General features: G+C 34.0%; 2 protein-coding genes across 3 annotated transcripts; one reads left to right on the forward strand and one right to left on the reverse strand.

Moving 5' to 3' along the window:
• Window positions 1-6794: 6794 nt before the first annotated feature.
• On the reverse strand, window positions 6795-8215 carry LOC108221803 (F-box protein FBW2). Its single transcript, XM_017395659.2, has 2 exons — window positions 7781-8215; window positions 6795-7601 (listed from the first exon to the last, which is right to left on the reverse strand). Exons 1-2 carry the CDS (start codon window positions 8086-8088, stop codon window positions 6992-6994), a joined length of 918 nt encoding a protein of 305 aa, XP_017251148.1. The 5' UTR covers window positions 8089-8215; the 3' UTR covers window positions 6795-6991.
• Window positions 8216-13773: 5558 nt separating this feature from the next.
• On the forward strand, window positions 13774-15816 carry LOC108220645 (uncharacterized). Of its 2 annotated transcripts, XM_017394457.2 has the most exons (3): window positions 13774-14086; window positions 14320-14451; window positions 15243-15816. In XM_017394457.2, the coding sequence occupies exons 1-3, from the start codon at window positions 13886-13888 to the stop codon at window positions 15480-15482; spliced, it is 573 nt and encodes a 190-aa protein (XP_017249946.1). In that variant the 5' UTR covers window positions 13774-13885; the 3' UTR covers window positions 15483-15816. The 2 variants fall into 2 exon arrangements, with proteins under 2 accessions (XP_017249946.1, XP_017249947.1); XM_017394458.2 differs by lacking the exon at window positions 14320-14451 and having other exon boundaries at window positions 13796-14086; window positions 15243-15711.
• The last annotated feature ends 3854 nt before the right edge of the window (window positions 15817-19670 follow it).

Below are 19670 nucleotides of genomic sequence, written 5' to 3' on the forward strand. Positions count from 1 at the left end.
TTTATCCAAGAATTTGAGGAGGTTTGTGGTTTACAAAAACTCCAACAATTGAGTGAAGACTCCATTCGGCTTAGACTAATCACCTTCGCTTTAAAAGAAAATGCGAAAAAATGGTTGTATAGTCTTCCCGTTAATTCTATTTCCACTTGGGAGGGGTTTGTGGTAGTGTTTCTTAAAAAGTATTTTCCAAACCATAAGACTACTCGAATTACAAATGAAATAAATCAATTTCGACAAAAGGAAAATGAGTCTTTTTGGAAATTCTTTGATCGTTTCAAAAATCTTCTATCACAATGCCCCCACCATGGAATAGAAAAATGGAGACTTTGTAAGATTGTGTACGAGGCCTTAGATAGTCAAACAACCGCTTTGTTAGAGTCTATGTGCCAAGGCAAATTCATGGAGAAAGATGAGGACCAAGGGTGGGAATTTTTTGAGGATTTAGCGGAAAAGACTATGATGTGGGAGTCAACTAGAGAGCCCAAAAAGTCAATTCAGTCATCTAGCGCTAGGGGCTTGCATTCGATAGGAAATAATGTGGCAACCGATGCCAAACTAGCCACCCTAACTAGGAGACTTGAAGCTTTGGAAACTAGTAAATCTCCCCCACAAATGTCGATGCTCGCTAATTACAATTTTCAAAATCCCGGCACCCAACCTTCGCACGAACTTGAACAAGTAAATGCGATGTTTCAAAATTCTAGGAATGATGCGTTTGCACCCACTTATAATCCTGGGTGGAGAAATCACCCAAATTTCTCATGGACCCAAGGTCAAAATTATCAAGTTCCTCAACCCAATTTTCAAATGAATCAAGGGCCAAATTCTTTTCCAACTCCTCAACAAAATTTTCAACAAAGGCCCAACCCAAACTCTTACCCAAATCAAGGTCCAAATTCATGTCATAACCCAATTCAAACTCCTTTGAATCCTCCCGGTTTCAATGATTCGGATAAACGCCTCAATTCCTTAGAAAAGAGTTTGGAAGCCTTAGTTAAATCGCAAACTAATTTGACTCAATCACAACAAACTTTCATGACAACCCTAACCCAAGATAGGCAAATCTTGCATTCTAACGTGCAAGCCGTGTCTAAGTTAGAGGCCCAATTGAGTCAATTAGCTAGCGCGTTGTGTGAGCGAGAGAAGAACAAATTCCCAAGTCAACCCGAGGTCAATCCTAAATTTCCTCTCAATCAAAGACCTCCCGAGAATGTTAATGCGATCATCTCTCTAAGGTCGGGAAACCAAGTGGATAACAAAGTTGGTGAGAACGTTAATGAAAATGAGGAGTCGATTCCTAAACAAAATCCTTCTTTGTCTAGCACTAGTCATGATAAGCCCGAATGTTCTAGAATCCGTGAGTCTATGAGTGAACCTAGTCCTGAGCCCATCTCTCAAAAGCCCAACGAAGAAGTTTATAAGCCAAGGGTTCCTTACCCACAAAGACTCATTTGCCCTAAACAATCGGCCCAAATGGAACAAATTCTAGAGATTTTCAAACAAGTCAAGATTAACATTCCTCTTTTAGATGCCATTCAACAAGTTCCTTCTTATGCCAAGTGTCTAAAAGATTTGTGTACCCATAAGAAAACCACCCATGTTCCTAAGAAAGCCTTTTTGACCTCTCAAGTTAGCTCGATTCTCTCGAATCAAATTCCCGTGAAATATAAGGACCCCGGTTGTCCTACAATTTCTTGTGTCATAGGCAATACTTTTGTGGATAAAGCTTTACTTGATTTAGGAGCGAGTGTGAATCTTCTTCCTTTCTCGGTCTACCAAGCCCTAGGTTTAGGGGATCTCAAGACCACCAATATGACCCTTCAACTTGCCGATCGTTCTATTAAGATGCCTAAGGGGATTATTGAGGATGTATTGATCAAAATCGGTGATTTTATCTTTCCCGTTGACTTTGTTGTTCTCGAGACTCAACCCGTCTCAAATCCTAAGAACCAAATTCCTATCATTTTAGGACGACCTTTTCTTGCTACATCCAATGCCTTAATCAATTGTAGGAATGGTTCAATGAAGCTCACTTTTGGAAACATGACCATAGACTTAAACATTTTCAATGTTGGAAAAGAACCCAATGAGCTTTATGAGCAACCTATTGGGGTTAATGTGGTCAACAAGTTTTTCACATGGTCTAGTTTTGAGGATAGTGAGATTGAGTCTCTTCTCAACGAGGATTTCAAAGTCAACCAAGAGAATAATAGGGAATATCACGAGTCGTTGAAAGAGTTGACCTCGGAGGAGTTGTTAGGAGAATTGAACGACATTTGTTCAAAATGGGAAACTCCACCCGAGATTGTTCGTGTTGACCCTAGGCCCGCTTTAGAGAGTCATGTAGGTGAAACACCGATATTTGACTCGTTGTTCCATCATTCGCATAGCGCCTTAGGAAAGGATGACATCATTTCTTACATCGTTCCTAGTGATTTATCCTATAACCAAAATTGCATCGTCTCTAATTTGCTTGATAATAAAGAAGCATTAAGTTGGTTTAGGAAGAACATTAGTGACACTTGTCCTATAAGGGTGAACAATGGTCACATGCTAGAGAAAGTCTTTGTGCCTAAAAATTTTCGCACACATTTTGACTCTTTCTCGAAGTTTCCTCCCATATTTCCTTCCGGAATTGGCTGATTCGCTTCGGTCTTCGAAACTCCCCTCGTGAAGTTCAGGTATGGGGAAGGAAATGTGTGAGTGTGTGGGTCGTGTTAGTGTTAATAAAAATCCCCTTCATCTCCTATTCAGGTATTTTTCCTCTTTACTCTCTCATTTTAATTCTCTCTTTTGCATACATTGAGGACAATGCATGATTTAGGTATGGGGAGGGCTTTAGTGTAATTCTTAAAAAATGAAAAAACCCTAAAAAATGAAAAAAATTAGAAAAATCCAAAAATAGAGATACTTTTAGCTAAGTTGTCTTTCCCTCACTCGAACTTTAGGAGTAGTTGGTGTTTAGCATGTTTTCGAAAAGTATATATATATGTAATGTCTTTTAGATAATTTGAACGTAGTTGAGTAAGGTTGTATTTTTGAAACTTGTATCGACTGATTTGTACTCTAAATTCCAAGATGACACACACTTTGCACAAGACCTTTGATGGAGAGATTGTCTAGTGATATTATTCGATACCTGAGAGAGAACCCACATGTTGAAACAATGTCGAATCATACATTTGCGAATAAAAAAAAAAAAAAAAGAAGAAGAAGAAAAAGAAAAAAAAAAGAAGGAAAAAAAGAGAGAGATAGAAAAAAAAAAGAATAACTACTTCAATACCCATTGTCCTTTATAGATTAAATCTTTAGATAAATGGGCAAAAGTAGATTGGCTAGTCTCGTTTTGTGGCCTTTGTTACTCGAGTTATTAAGTCCGTCGGGGGATTTCAAAACCTAGTGCCCTAAAACCATTTGGTTTGGGAGTCACTGACCTAAAGCTCGCTACATGGGTAACATTGTTAGCCTAAGAAAACGGACAAAATAAAGTCAATGCAAAAGAAAAAAAAAAAGAAGAAAAAAAAAAGAAAACAAAAAAGAAGAATAAGAGTTTGTGAAGTTTGGCTAGATATTTTTTTCGATAGAGATTGGGTCAGTTCAAAATTGGTTGAAAAAGAGAAAATATTCTTAGACGATTAGGATCCATCAAAGGCCTTAAATTCATTACACTCCTTGGATTTCGAGTAAATTTTTGAGTCGATTTCAAGTAGATTAGAGACACTGTATCTTGATTATTAGTAAAAGAGTCTTTGAGTCATATTTTCCTTAAAAAAATGCTTTTTGTTAACACCAACGAAATTAGAGTCGAGTCGAGTAGGATGCTTGCTAGAATGTCTCGAAGATTTTATGGGTATATCTTCTGTAAACCCTTAGGAGACAAAACTCCTCTTGTAGAGATCGTCTACGAGTTTAACGGGTTGGTGAACCTAAAATCACCCGTCACGCCTACGAAAAGGAGCCTAGGAATCGCATCTAGTTTTCTTAGTTTATTTTCATTTCTTTTGATTTTTACTCGAGGACGAGCAAAATTTAGGTATGGGGAAGTTTGATAAGTGCATATTTTTTATATTTTAAATCCCTAATTATTGCTTGTTCTCACGTATTTATTTGTTTATTTGTCTTTTTTTCAGGAATATTGCAAATGCTTGAAGAAATAAAAGAATAAAGCAAAAAAGAGAAAAAGATGGAAGAAAAGGATCATAGGGGAATATTCTCAAGGAAGCATCTAGATGGGACACCTACACCCCCCCTCTACCCTAATTTCCCCCTATAAATACACACCTCCCCATCATGTTTCAACCAACCTAGGATTTCATATTTTTAGTAGCCTCTCTTTTATGTAGTAGATCTAGTAGTAGCACTCTAAATTTGTAAACACTTTTATTATATCAATACAAGTATTCATTTTTGTTCTTAAATCTTGCTCTTTACTTTTACTTCAAGGCTATGAAATCTTCCTCTAACTACAAAAGGTTCAAATTTGTTTGTAGATTGGAAGGAGCCTAATTATATGTTTTAAGCTTGCATTTTTCAGTATTTAAATTGAGCCCCTTTTAATTCTCAATATTATTAGTGGGTTCAATGGTTTAGTATTCTAGATTTTGATTTTAGCTTGTAGTTTGATGGGGTTTTGTTAGAGACTTGGTAGATAAGCTAGTTTTGAAGTTTTGTGTGATTTGGAGTTAAATTGGTATGCTTTGGTGTTTCTCTTTGTTCTTGATTTTGGGGCTTTTTGGTGTAAATTTTAGTTTATGATTTTGACTTGAGGTTAGTGGGTTTTGGTTAGTTACATTTTATATAGGCTAGATTTGAAGTTTGGTATGATTTGGAGTGGTTTTGGTTTGGTTTGAATCTTGTTTTGATCAAGAAATGGGTAGTTTAGGAGCTATTTAGTATAGAATTTAGTGTCAAATTTGGTTTAGAGGTTAGTGGGCTTTGATTTGTTATATTTGGAATGGCTAGATTTTCCGGTCAAATTAATTTTCCGGTGAGATTTAAGCTATTCCGGGCACTCCCATAGATTCCGGTGTGCTAGTGTAGTGACTGCGGCGGCTCGGTAATCTTATGTTTGTTTTTTTTTTTTAGTCACTGCTGTGTCTTATGTTTCGACCACGCCTGCTGCAATTTTTTTTTTATTAATTAATTAATTAAGTATTTGCGACCACCGATTGTAAGTGATAGTAATCTGATAGTTTTATATGTACTGCCCTTGATTTCTTCCTTCCGCGTGCGTGCTGATTTTCGTGTTTTTTTCTTTTATTAATTGTTTTTTTATGTTAACTTAGTTAATTTGAGTTTCTTTAAAGATTTTAGTCATTATTTTAAATCAATTTTCATCATTTAGATATTAAAAAAAACAATCTCAAAATCTTTTGGTCTAATCCGATTAAGTTAAAAATTAAGTTTTCGTGAAAATAAATTTAGTCCTTGGAACGAATCTTATATTACTAAAACGGGATCGTGCACTTGCGATTATTTTCAAAATCCTTATTTTGAGCACATCAATATTGTTTGGCTATAGTTTAAAAATAGAATGTTATTAGTAATATTTTAGATTATTAAAATAGAATATATCAGTTTAATATGTAATAAATGATGTGCAATCTTCCTACAGATTTCTTACAAGGTTCGACAAATTTAACCATCCATTGGAGGTTGGCTAAAATTATAGATAACAACTGGATATGGTTGCAGTTGAATTTTTAGAGCTGAGGGTTTTCAATGATTGGAGATGCTCTTGACTGAGGAACAAATCTATCGCTTCTAATCAAGTTTTTATTTCCTAGCTAGATTTGATAATATTTCGTGTTATACTATTTAAGAACAATTTTAGAGATTCTCATGTAAATTTTCAGTCGATACACCCTTTATTTTATTTTATAAGTTTTTTGAATGTTTAGTCCACACTTCTAAAAACTTTGACTACATAGCAAAAATCAATTTTAGAACACCTTTTTTGTGAATAAAAATAAACAATAATTATTACAATTCACGAAAAGAAATTAAAAATAATAATTTTTGCTATGTAGTTAGAATATTTAAAAGTGTGTATAAAAAAGACAAATGAGGGTTAATTACCTGATTGCTTTCAGTTAAGACTTTATTCAATTAAAATCAGATTACACTACTTGGGTTGAAAATTTTAAGACAAAATCCGAATACATATTTTATTATTTAAATTCATATAAACTAAATTCGTTCCTGAAGTGCTTAGCGTATCATAATCCATATCAGCGTCAAAACTAACACTACTAATTACTCTAAAACTAACACTACTAAGAGCATCTCCAGCAGCTTCCTTACATGGTGTCCTAAACTATTAATATAAGGAATATGACATAAAACACAACTCCAGCAGAGTCCTAGCCATCCCTTAAAAAGTTAGGATGCCCACTTCATTCCTCATTTTTAAGGATTGTGGAACCATTCCTCATACTATTTTCAAGAATAAAATATTCACTTCTCTACTTTTCCCCCTCTTTCCCTCCTTTCTCTCTCCTACTTACAAGTTGAATATAATATTATAATAATAACAGGGAATAGAAATAGGGAATGTTGTTGGAGTTCCCATTCAATAAAATGTAGTAATCCCTTAAAAAATGAATATTTTATTATATATTTAGGGAACATGTTAGGACTCTGGAGATGCTCTCTCTTCTGGAATTTTAGCTTACTTATCTCTTTAACATTTTAATTTGTTTTTAGTTGAACTTAAGTGTGATTACACAATATGGAAGTACCAGGACGACACAATATGGCTGTGCTATTGGACCAAGCGAGATCAGGATTTAAACTTGATTCAATACTTCTCTAACGGTACCAAAAAAATGTACAAGCATTAATTAATGTGACACGAATAGCAGATGACAGAAAACTACTTCAATTACGCTATGAATGCGAAGCGCAGGCTTAAGGTAACATATGAACAAATATGATCTGCAAAGTTCGAGCAACAAGCTATCTTAGTTCTTCTTAATAGATAATAAAAAACTTAAGGAGATTGAGGCCAAGCATTGTCAGAGTTCTCGCCTTGTCCTTCGTATAATATGATCTCTAGTGTACCATCATCATCATCGAATTCATCCCAACTTTCATAATCATAAACAGAATCTGAGTAATATGAAGAATCCTCGCATTCCCAGCAACAATGTATTTCCAAATGATCCGCCACATGTGGCCCTAACACCTTCAACTTTGAGAACTCATCCTTTAGCCATGAGTTATCGAGATCCACATCCCAACACCCTCTGAGATCAATAAACTCAAGGTTTGGGCAGTTGCTAATAATCTCTACAACATTTGTGGTATCAAGATGAATGTAAGTCAGCTCGAGGTGCTTAAGCTTTGTCATGGTAGTGGCAATGGCACGAGCCTCGTCCTTTTGTGAAGGCTTTCCCAAAACATCTATTGGATGCATGTTCAAGCACAGTCCTCCAAGAAATTTACACTGCTTTCCGATGGCCTCCAATGCTCTTGCTCCAATTTTATCACAATAACTCAAATCCAGGAATGTGAGGCCAGAAAGCCTATCAGCAAGCTGCTCGACGATTGAATCACTGATTTTGCTTCTAGTCAGTCTCAGTATTTGCAATGAGCGAGAACTAGCAAAACAAAAATACATGATTAAATCCTGTAAAAACAACTAATTTGCCATAAAATAACACAAATATAAGCTGTGTTATTCAGTAACATAATTAAAGTCCAAGCAACAAATATTATCACTAATTTGAAAAAAAATCTAAAAACAAGGCCTCATGATTAATCTGGAATTTCAGCTTACTTGTCAGCAATGAAGGAGAATAGATGGTCATATTGCAGACGAGAGACAGAGAGCTTGGTCATAGAGCCATTACTTCTGGTGATCAGCATCCGAAGCATCCGTTCAATTCGATCAAGGTGAGACTGCTGATCACTCCATTGTTCAATGTCGATACTCTGCCAGCAGTAAGGCCCCATCACAACTTTGTGCCATGACTTGCAAACACTAGGAACCACAGTCAAAACATCTTCTAGGGATAGCTTGCTGAAGATTGATCCAAGAACATCAGGAATAAGTCCATCCCAGCCTCTCCTATCAGCAGAATCCATATAGACCTTTCAAGAAACAAAAAAGTCATGCAACTCAATACACAAGTTAACCATTTTTACCTCCATCATGTATTTCACAAGTATAATATATCAAATCCGGAGAAGAATAAATAAAGCAATCTACTTTTCTCAAATATCTTCGCATCACATAAATGAATCAAGACCGAAACGACCTAAATAATTTGGAGCATATATTCTGTAAGATGTCAACAAACAAATTCTTTTGACTCATTAGGGAAGTATCATATGTTGTGGATAGCATATTCTAAGTTGAAGGTGGTTCATCAAAGATCATTACAAAAACAAACTGAAAAGTTAGCCATGCATTAAAAGTAGGATAACATGTAATAAAAAGAATATGTAGTAAAAGAAATATACAGAAGAATGAAACAAATAAAAAAGACATACTAATAAAAAGAAAAGTTGGCGACTAACTTTAACTATTCAAGACAAGGCAGAGAGGGGTAAAGCCAAGTTTACTCCCTACACATAGGTGCAGTGTGTGTATATATACATAACAGGAGGTGAAATTGTGAATATTAGTCACACTAATCTTCTTGTCCGGCTCTAAATCATAAAAATCATGTTTCTTGGAACGGGTGGATTTGAGTAATTTTACAACAATATTTTTGACTGCATTAACTAGTTTTAAAGTTGGTAGAATAAGGTCATTGGCTGACTGCAAGGGAAACCTTATCTTTCAAATGTTATTTTTTTCCAACCCTATTGACTGGTCTTATTGTTAGACTGTTGGTGATTACTAGTGCTTGCTGCTTAGTTTCAGGAGGACTACTTTTGCTGTTATCATCAAATTCTGATAGTACTTTGAACATATTTGTGACCAGAGAACTAGATTTGGACTCCAAATAAATTCTGACAGAGAAAATCAGTTTTATTTCACATTAAATTTCGGATCTCGGGCTATACTTTCAAAGTCTGTTATTGAAGTTGAATTTTGTGTTGAGTTCGACGTCGAAAGAGTCTCCAATATTATTGATTGATTCTTTCTTTGATTAATCTGAAAAACAGATTTTAATTATTTATTAGTTAGATGGCAATTTTCAATTATTTGTTATATAATCTTGGGGTTTTTTTCATAAATATCAAAGTCCAAAATTGTCTTTGCAAAAATACTACATCTTTTTTAATATTTTGCAAAAATACCATATTTTTGAAAATATTTGCAAAAATACTGTATGCAACTCGTTGCAACCACATGCAATTATGCAACTATGCGGGGCTAATTAACAAAAGTTGCATCTCGTCGCATCTGGTTGCAGACTGTATTTTTACAAATATTTTTTAAAAAATTAATATTTTTGCAATTTTTTTGAAAAGATAATAAAATCATAAAAAAAGTTAGAAAAGATGGTATTTTTTATGAATTCCCATTTAATCAAAATAATAATAATAATTAATGTGTGGCCATTAACACTCTGGAAAGACATTTCAATGAATCGCTGGGACAATGTGAAAATTTATATTTATACAAACGGATCTCACTTGTTACAAGTTGAAACTCTTCTTATTTGACTTCCAACCCTTTCCAGGTCTTCTCTTTCTTATTTACAGGCGGTCAAAACTGTTGTTTCTTATTGGATTTCCCACACTGGCCAAGTTGTGAGCTTTTCTGGTTAAGGGCTTAGGCTCAACAAGAATCTGGGGAATGTTAAAGCCTCTCGGCCCTCTCCGAGGACATTCATTGCTCCTTTTATTTCAAAATAAATATAATTTAATTAAATTAATAATAATAAAATTTGATCAACAATTATATTTATTACATAATTAAAAAATGAATTATATCATTAAAAATTATACAATCTAATTTAAAATATTCTTCCTTAATTTAAAAATTATCAAAAAATAAATTTTAGGGCTTTTTTTATTCATAATCACGTTTTCAATCTTATTTCCAAAAATACTACCTTATCCAATCTTATTTTCAAAAATACTACCTTCTCTAAAATATTTTCAAAAATACTGTGGTTGCCTATGCAACCATATATGCAACTGAATTCCTGATTTCAAGTTTCAGATTTCAAATGTCATTTGAAATCTGAAACTTGAAATCAAGAATTCAGTTGCATATGAGGTTGTATTCAGTTGATTCTATTGTAATCTAATGGCCCCGCCAGGGGCACCCATACATCAGTTGCAACTTACAGTTTTCCGTTGCATATGAGGTTGCATGCAACCTCATATGCAACTAAATGCAACTGAAAACTGTAAGTTCCAACTGAAGTATGGGTGCCCCTGGTGGGGCCATTAGATTGCAATAGAATCAACTGAATGCAACCTCATATGCAACTAAATGCAACCTCATATGCAACTAAATGCAACTGAAAACTGTAAGTTATAACTGAAGTATGGGTGCCCCTGGCGGGGCCATTAGATTGCAATATAATCAACTAAATGCAACCTCATATGCAACTAAATGCAACTGAAAACTGTATGTTGCAACGGATGTATGGTGTGCCCCTGGCGGGGCCATTAGATTGCAATAGAAACAACTGAATGCAATCATATGCAACTGAATACAACCAGATGCAACTATATATGCAACTGAATTCCTGATTTCGAGTTTCAGTTTTCAAATGTCATTTTCGACCTCATCTTTGGAGTTGATATATATATATATATATATATATATATATATATATATATATATATATATATATATATATATATATATCAACTCCAAAGATGAGGTCGAAAATGACATTTGAAAACTGAAACTCGAAATCAGGATTTGTAGTTGCATATATGGTTGCATATGCAACCACCGTATTTTTGGAAAATGTTTTCAAGATTTGAAAATAAAATTGGAGAAGATAGTATTTTTGAAAATAAGATTGAAAAAACAATATACAAGATAATTCCCCTAAATTTTATCTATCTATAAATAAATATAGCGTGGACAAATACAGAACGTCTCTCTATTAAACGGATGTAACGTGCATATTTTTTTAACTATTAATTTAGAAGCTGAGAGGAAAGCTAGCATTATTAACTTCCTAAAAGTATTTCTACTTTTTACGTAAATGGTGTAAACAGGTCAAGAAAAACCGAAAAAATAAGAAGCTTGTTCAGCTTCCACATAACAAACAGCCACATTATAACTAAGGAGATGCTCTAATAATTCTAGTTAAAAACATCTGCGCCTGTTCTCACTTCTCCGGCATAGAAAACAGAAGGAGATAAGTCATCACAACAGAGAGAGAAGCCCCAGATTTCCGTTGGAGTCGCAATTAGGAAGATAAATTCCTATTTATCTTAAATTTTAACTGAAATTAAACTTACAAGTTTGTTTCATCTAATCTAATAGATGAATGAAAGGATAAATATTAGCCCAGGCATGAGTAGACATTAATTAACAATTAATAAAAGGGTAGCGGTCCACAGCAACCGGTTGCTGTGGAGCGCTTAACCAACAGCCTATTTCCTGAAAGCGCTGGACATGGGAATCTCTGTCCAGCGCTAAAAAAGTGCTGGACACATTAAACTTTTAATACGATCCTGGCCGCTGGATATGCATCCAACGGCCAGGAAATGGGCTGTTGATTAACCTGGCAGTCGTATGCCAGGGACCTGGTCCCTTAATTGAAAAGTTTGGATGGGGCAAGTTTAAAATAAATCAATAGCGGCGTGCAGTATAAAACAAAATATCTGGCAACATAAAAATAAAACAACTGAAAAAATTGATCATACACGGCAAAATCAAGTCGGCCAAGATAATTTCATCAGCAACTGGTCCCAACTTTCTAAGCCACAAGCTCTAAATTGTTGAAATTACATATTCACACGTGGCAACAGCTGAATGGACAGAAGAGTCTATATAATGACCAGGCTGAACGTTGGAAGAAAATATCAAAAACAAAAGAAATGGATTCAATAAAGAAAATATTTGTGAAGCCTACAGCAACTGAAAGGGCTGCTGGGGCGGGTGATTCGGCCATGAAGACGGCTCAAACTGGGATAGACAACGCCGGAGGAGCTTTGTCATCAGCTGGGAATCAAGTGAACACTATGGCTAAAGGAGCCACCGATGCTGTTAAGAAAACTTTCGCATGATTTATAGTTGTATATATTGAATCAAATACTCCACATTATCATTGTAATACAATAAAATAAATATATATTATCATTGTCTTTGGAGGAAATTTTAGCTCCCAGTCTCCTAGGAGTGGTTTAGAGCAAGTCCAACATTATGCTAAGAGTTTCCCTAAAAATATTATAAATAATATGTCTTAGTGATTTAGCACAACATTTAGCACATGAGCTTCAATAGTACTTCCTGTATCCATTCCCTATTATTAGGATGTTGTGAAAAGAGAAATGATGTGGAGGAGAGAGGGAAATGAATATTTTAATGATAAAAATAGTTTAGAACTGGCTAACATATTCTAAAAATAGGGAAGGGGAGGCTTGTGCTAGTGATTTAGCGACTGCAATTTTATCCCATATTTCTTATTTTTGTATTTAAGACTTGATTTAGCATACATATTGGACTTGCTCTTATAAGATTTTGCACAAAGAGTATCTATGATGTCCTAAACTCACATTTAGGTAATGTGTCAAAAAAATGCACTCCAACACTATATCCTAAATCACTAGCACAACCTTAATTCTCCTAGCCATTACCTATTTATAAGTAATCCCTAGCCATTACCTATTTAATATTTATGAATAAAATAAACATCTCTCTTCTTTTTTCTTTGTTTTTTTCCTCTTTTTCCCATTTTCTCTCTCAAATTTATTATTAAAATAATATTAAGAGAACAAATATAGGGATTGCTATTGGAGTTGACTCTAAAAGTAGATTACCTAAATCACTAAGATTCACTAAAATTTATTATTATATATTATTAATAAGTAATGAGATCAGTAACATATTAGACTTGTTCTAAGGATCTAGTACTTTTCAAGATTGCGATGCGATGTTTTGAAAATTTAACATATTTCTATTCTAAGTGGTAGTAATATCCAACGGTCTGAATATATATTTGAGTACATGATGTTGATCATGGGCGTAAACAGATTTAATTAAGGGACAAAGAATTCTGCCTGATAAAACAGTTTTGATTGCTAAAACATGTAGGTCATGTTAGGGAGAACAGATTATATTTTAAAATTATTTTTGCGCACACATATAATAATTAAAAACATATATTTAAATTTAAATTTTAAAAATCTATTTAAAACTCAGGATTATGCAGCAGAATCTCGGTATTCTATGGTTCTATTTTAAGGTAGGTATGTTAAATATATTTTAAAAAAATAATGCTGTAGGCTAGATTCGAATATGCATCCTCAGTGAAACGGTCCAATTTCATAATCACGAAAATAAAATTATTTTCTTATTCAGTTATATATATAGTATAAATGTTCAGTCACATATTCTCGAAGGTAGGCTAAAAAATTATATATATATATATATATATAAATTGGATAGAATTGATTAAAAAATAGTCAATTATAATAATAAAAATTTTACATTTTCCTGAATAAATAATTTAAATTCAAAATATAATTTTATTAAAATGAAAAAAATAATATTATAATAGTTTAGAATTAATTGATAATTAAACTCAATATTATTCATGATATAAATTTTAAAGAAAAATAATGAAGGAGGTTCCGCTGCTCTGGTCCAATAATGAAGGAGGTTCGGCTGCTCTGGTCCTTGTAAGTTGTAAGTTGTATTCCCGGCCCAAACAAACACACAGCCCTAAGGCCCCTAACGAACACACCCCACACTCCACCGTCGAAAAACACAGAAGCGGCGAAGCAATCAAACATGGCGATGTGGCTGAGGGAAGGCGTGGGAGGCTTAAAAACCCAACTGGTTCGCCATTTCTCCCGGAAATGCGCACCCAATTTGAGAAAAATAAACCCCAGAGTGCCGCCCCAAGAGGCTAATTCCATTGCTGAAGGTCTTTATCAGGTCATCAAGGACCACGGCCCTCTCACTGTTCCCAATACCTGGAATCAAGTCAAGGTATATACCCACCTCCCCTTTACTCTCTACTTTCTGTAATTTTGTTTTGTTTATAATTCAATAAGTTGGAATCGGGTGAAATTTGAGTGAGGATAAGGACTAATTAAGTCGGGAAATGAGAGAAAACTGGTTTGTAAATACGGTGTAACTGAAATTAGCATAATAGTAGCTCCATCACCGGATTATAACTAGATAAATGACAAGATGTGTGCTTCTGTTTTCTTCTTCTACAGTGTATATGTACTCTGGTACAATTAATGGACGCTAACTCGTGGTATGAACCTATCCCTACAAATTGGAAATCTATGACAGATCTTATCATCTACTCTTTACCAATAACAATGCGAAACGAATGTCTATGCAAGGTAGTTGTAAAAGAATTTGGCCAAATTATAACATTTTTGTGTTTTTGCTTTAGAAATATTTGACACTGATATAATGCTAGTATGGTACGTTGGTCTTAATTTAATTCTCGATTGGCAAATGAACTAGACGTGATCACTTACACAGTTACACGAGCAGACTCTAGCTATGTTGTTGAATAACTTCTTTCATTTACAACCATGCAACTCCATACTAATGACAACCTTCTTAGGGGATGGAGATTAAAAAGTGATGGTTTTATTTATTAAAGCCAGTAAGAGCTGAATGTTTCTGTCTCCTGAAGAATAGTTTTACTGTGACACGACATAATTAGAAGGGTCTGTGTCCCTGACAATCGCTTTCCACAACAATCTATCCGCGGTTCTTTTTCGTTGAAAGACACAGTACATGAGTTTTTATGTGAATACAGGGGCCACGTCACCTCTCCTCGCCTTAAACACACATCCTAGGGTTTCCATCTTTCCACTATAAAAGCAGGGAAAGCTTGTGGCCAGAACAACGATCGTCAGGGACCATCTCTCTAATTGAAATTGTTCTGCACCTTTTTTGTACAGTGTTAGGCAATTTTTTTAAATGTTCAGGACAATTGTTGTTATGTGAGAACTGTTGCCATGCTCCCAAAATCCCAAACTGAGCGCGAGTCGACATATATATAATATCATAATATGTGATGGACTACTTATTAGGGCAATAGAAGAGTTTATATCCGTAATTCTTGGTTCAAAATAGTTCTTTCTGTCGCTTATGTGCAATACATATGTGGATGTCATAGGAATCTGGAATCAGTGGATTGAGCAGCAAAACACACATGAAGCTAATGTTAAAGTGGATGAGGGGAAGAAAGATGCTAAAGCTGTTATGCAACCAGGTTGGTTCCAACAAGAAATTCCTGCACTGTACCCTTCCTGAAGACCCGGAAAATATCCAATCAAATACTATAACAGATCCTAAAATACAGAGGAAGAAAAAACCTTCTGTTAGAAAACTAAAGGTGACCAAGAAAAACAGATGAGCTGATGATGCAAGTATGTGAGGAGCATGCACCATTTCTGTTAGATGATATGGCATGTCTTATGTAAAACCTGTCGACTAAATAATCCTAGTGCTCTATATTGCATCATTTTGGTATTATTTTCATTTCTATGAAGCTTACCCGCATCATAGCATCTTTTTTTATTTGATCTGTGTCTTTTAAACATTCCTGGCTTATGTGAGTTTGAGGTACATTACTTAGCCTTGTTGTGATAGTGGAACTTCATTTGTGATCTGTACCTTTAAACAAACAAGATATCAAGGTAGTAATCTTTAGCTTGGAGATTAGAAGATGCTCCATTTTTGTTTTGGAATTACGGTATTGCATGGGGCTGTAATTTGACTAATCAGTGGGGACTGGGGACCTTCCCTTTGATCACAACTTGCCTGATCTCAAGATTGCCGATGTGCTTTACTTGGTGGTTTTCCCTGGTGAAGGAAAATTCGTTCCAGAAGAAGAACCTTTTCAAGGTAATCCCCCATCAGTTTTATCTTTCATAGTTGAGTGAAACAAAGGCATGTTTTCAGGCTTCTGTTTTTGTATTTTGTTTGCTCCAAACAACTCAACACCATACTTTTTAAGCTTAAGAGAGATGCTCATTGCTCTATCCTTAACTGTTGAAAAAGAATATCATCTTGCCATTTCCTCCTGTCTTTTTACTAATCACTTTACTATTGGTTCCATGTCAGTTCTTGATATTTTTTCCCTTCTCTTGTAACGAATGTATAACCCAAAAAAGGTGATATTGTCTGGGTAAATAAATCAAAGGTAACCACAAAAGTTGTCTCTATCAGTGAGTTGTGGTTCTTTTTAGAGGCCAGCCAGCATTGAGAATTTATTCCAACAATACTTATCTTTAGGGCCTCTGAGACCCACACCAATCCTCACTCCAGAAATTTAAATCCACAACGACGGCAGTGAGCCCAGCTCAAAGATGTTTTTGCATTAGGAAGCATGATGGACGTCTGATGTAACCCACAGCAAACGAAAGATTCTAAACCAGACTCCCCTGCTGCTCAACTTTAATTTTAAGATAAAAGTTTAGAGGAAGATGCTCTGACAATTGATTGTTAATGACAAATCATCTGTTATTGTCTAAAACACGGATGAGCTCACGAGCGTGCAGCTTGTGCACAATCCGTTATAAAAAAAGTTGCAGATAATTTGTTGCAACAATTGATTTACAGGGATCCGGATCCAATTTTGTGCTAAATTGTTAATTATAAAAAATTAATAAGTAATATTGACTTGTGAATATTATCAAATATCATTTTAATTTCAAATTTCACTGCTAAGGAATTATAATATTTTCATAATTTTTCAATTTCATAACTATTGATTTAGGAACAATTTTTTTTTTTTTTATCAATATAGAGAATTTACGGAGAGAATTTATTTAGAGGTTATTATTTTTTATTGCGCTCCCAGTTATACATTTAGTTGAAGTTGATATCATAGGACGTATATCCATGTGCATTATAGTGATCAACTTTAATGCTGTTTATTTTAAGTTCAAATCATAATTGATTACGATGAATATGACTCATGAGGGATGCCTTTTATATTCTCCCATGTGACCTATCGGGCCTTTTTTCATTTCATCCTAGTGTTTTCTCTGTTTCTTTTAATAATTTATGCAAATCAATCAATGTTATGTATGATTTCATATCTGTTACCTATCATCCAATGACATTTTTCAACCACAAAACCTATTGGACATTTATATTGGTCTAATAATATTTACATTACAAGAATATAATTGACCTTCTAACCAACTTAACATTGATATCAAAAAATATATAATACTACTAAAAGATAAGTTGGATTAATAAAGATGCACAATTTCAGGGATGGGATGCATCATGCACGTATCATAATTAATTGATAGCAAGAAATAGAAAAACATCAATTGATTCGGTCCTATATTTAGGAGACGATTTAAAGTAAAAAAATAGAGTAGAAGTTAAAAGCAAATTAAGATTTATAAATTCTTGTAACTTATAAATTCATGAGCCTTTAGATGTAAAACAGGCGAAGCAAGTTGGGAAAATAGTCAAAAGTGAGGTTGAGCCAACACCTGAAAGTCCGGCTTCGGGTGGTATAAGTTACAAACATTTATTTGTATTTATTTGTATCGTTTGTGTAGAAAAATAAGAAGCATTTAAAAAAAGTTAAGGATATTAGTTTTTGTTTCATGACTTCTACTTTTTTCTCAAACACTTTAATTACTTATAAGTCTTAACTAACATGCTTATAATTTCTACTTTTTTTTTTATTTTAAGCAAAAATATTAATTTTAAACTCAGTCAAACGATCACAAAAACCTGTAATGGTTTAAGGTGTCAGCTATGGATCCGACTCCCATAAAGAATCTAATAACCATAATGGCAAAGTTAATGCTAAGTTAAGAGTATCATTTAGTCAAACGAATGGGGACAAAGAGCACTACGAGTTGCCTAAGTGTTGATCTTGGCCAATAATCTAGTACTATCAGTTTAACCATCTGAGCTGTATGTAGCATGGCTGTAATACCCGAAATCTTCAAATTCAGTATCCCCTCTAATTTAATTTTTGACCAACAATTACTTGTTTAAGCTGAATAATGTAGTTATAAGTTATTATTTTTAACATTTTTCCTCAATAAAAGTATATAGTCAAAATTTTAATTCATAAACAAAATTGAGACCAAAACTCCTAAAAATATATGTGAAAAAGTTGAAACGACTTATAAACCAAAAAAGTATAAACAATCTCTTGTGAGTGCAGGTACAGCCTTCACCAATCCTTTGTCAACTTTGAACTATACTGTATTCTATACTAGGGTTGGACTTAGAAGTTGAGTTGGCGAGATGCACGACATTAAATACACGGGTCGCGTAGCCATTTGGAAGTACTTGACGCAACTTGTATCTCGACACATTATTTTAAACTCAATCATTAGTTGCTTCATGCTTGGACCTCGTTTTCGTACTCCAGATAAGCAGATGCTGCGGAGCTTGTGTACAAGTCCAGACACTCACGGGAGCACTGCTACTGCAAGCTTTGGACACATCTTTTCTTATCGTCTATTCAGTATTCCCTTATAAATACTAGGGTTTGTCTTGTGACCATGGACCTGTGCTAAAGCGCAAAAATTTATATATTTGCGAGATTTTGATTGATGTGGTGATTGTATATGAGGAGAGGATCTATCTTTATTGAGATACGAGAACCAATAAAATGAGTCAAATTTATAAAATTCCGTACTTAACATCTGACCATAAGCACATGCTATAAAAACCGTAAATACTATCATTTCTTGAACTGTTCCAAAATTAGGACTTAGTGCAATATATGAAATTGAGTTCGGTACTTTGGCATTTGGAAGGCGGAGGAAGAAAAAACCAGACATACTTTAAGCAAATACAGGTGTTATCATTATAATAAAATGTTGTATCAGTAATTTAGAAAATCATTGGCACATTATTTAATCTTAGATTTTTCAAGGTGTTATTTAGAAAATGTTGGACTTTCACATTAGTAAAAAATATATGCATGCAGTGAGTTTATAGTTATATTTTCTTTTTGAGGGTGTGGTCTTACTTTTTGTTTCTATTTGACTTCAGGCAAAAAAAAGGATAAGAACAAAACAAGGAACTGGATATGAAAGTAATTCGTTGAATCGTTGGACAGGGGGGCTCGCCAGCGAAGTATTTAGGTTCTGGTTCAGCACCAATTTCTTAGCGAGTGGTATAGATATGATATCGAGTTTGAAATTATCTTTTATTCCAGAAGAAAATAATGCAAACCCGGTGGGTGAACGTGATCAACTTATGGTATCTTATATTACATCAATAAATCATCACAAACAAACAAGTATTCTTGTCACACTGAAATTGGATTTTTTTTTATTTTTCTTAATAAAATTAATCAATTATATAAAATATTATGTATAGTACTACATTTAAAAAAATTATAGAAGATATAGATAATTTATTATAATATCAATCAAAGTTTGACCATTGTAATTAAAAAAAAGTCAAAAAATCCGTCTGAATGCTAAGTCGTGTGTAGAGTTTGAGCTGCAGAGGAAAATTTGTCTTAGGATATAAAATGACATTTTTTTTAATTTTGCATATTAATTTTATTAAATCGCCAAAAAATAAAATTACTAATAAATAGCAGGGA

The sequence above is a fragment of the Daucus carota genome, chromosome 5, assembly GCF_001625215.2.
Source record: "Daucus carota subsp. sativus chromosome 5, DH1 v3.0, whole genome shotgun sequence".
NCBI classification, from domain to species: Eukaryota; Viridiplantae; Streptophyta; class Magnoliopsida; order Apiales; family Apiaceae; genus Daucus; species Daucus carota.

Bases quoted from the DNA above. Each gene is read 5' to 3' on its own strand.
- LOC108221803 (XM_017395659.2), bottom strand. From the start codon at position 8,088: ATGGATTCTGCTGATAGGAGAGGCTGGGATGGACTTATTCCTGATGTT. The intron at 7,602-7,780 runs GTAAGCTGAAAT...TTGTTTTGCTAG, and splicing joins TTCTCCTTCATTGCTGACAA to TTCTCGCTCATTGCAAATAC.
- LOC108220645 (XM_017394457.2), top strand. From the start codon at position 13,886: ATGGCGATGTGGCTGAGGGAAGGCGTGGGAGGCTTAAAAACCCAACTG. The intron at 14,087-14,319 runs GTATATACCCAC...CTTCTTCTACAG, and splicing joins ATACCTGGAATCAAGTCAAG to TGTATATGTACTCTGGTACA. The intron at 14,452-15,242 runs GTAGTTGTAAAA...TGGATGTCATAG, and splicing joins GAAACGAATGTCTATGCAAG to GAATCTGGAATCAGTGGATT.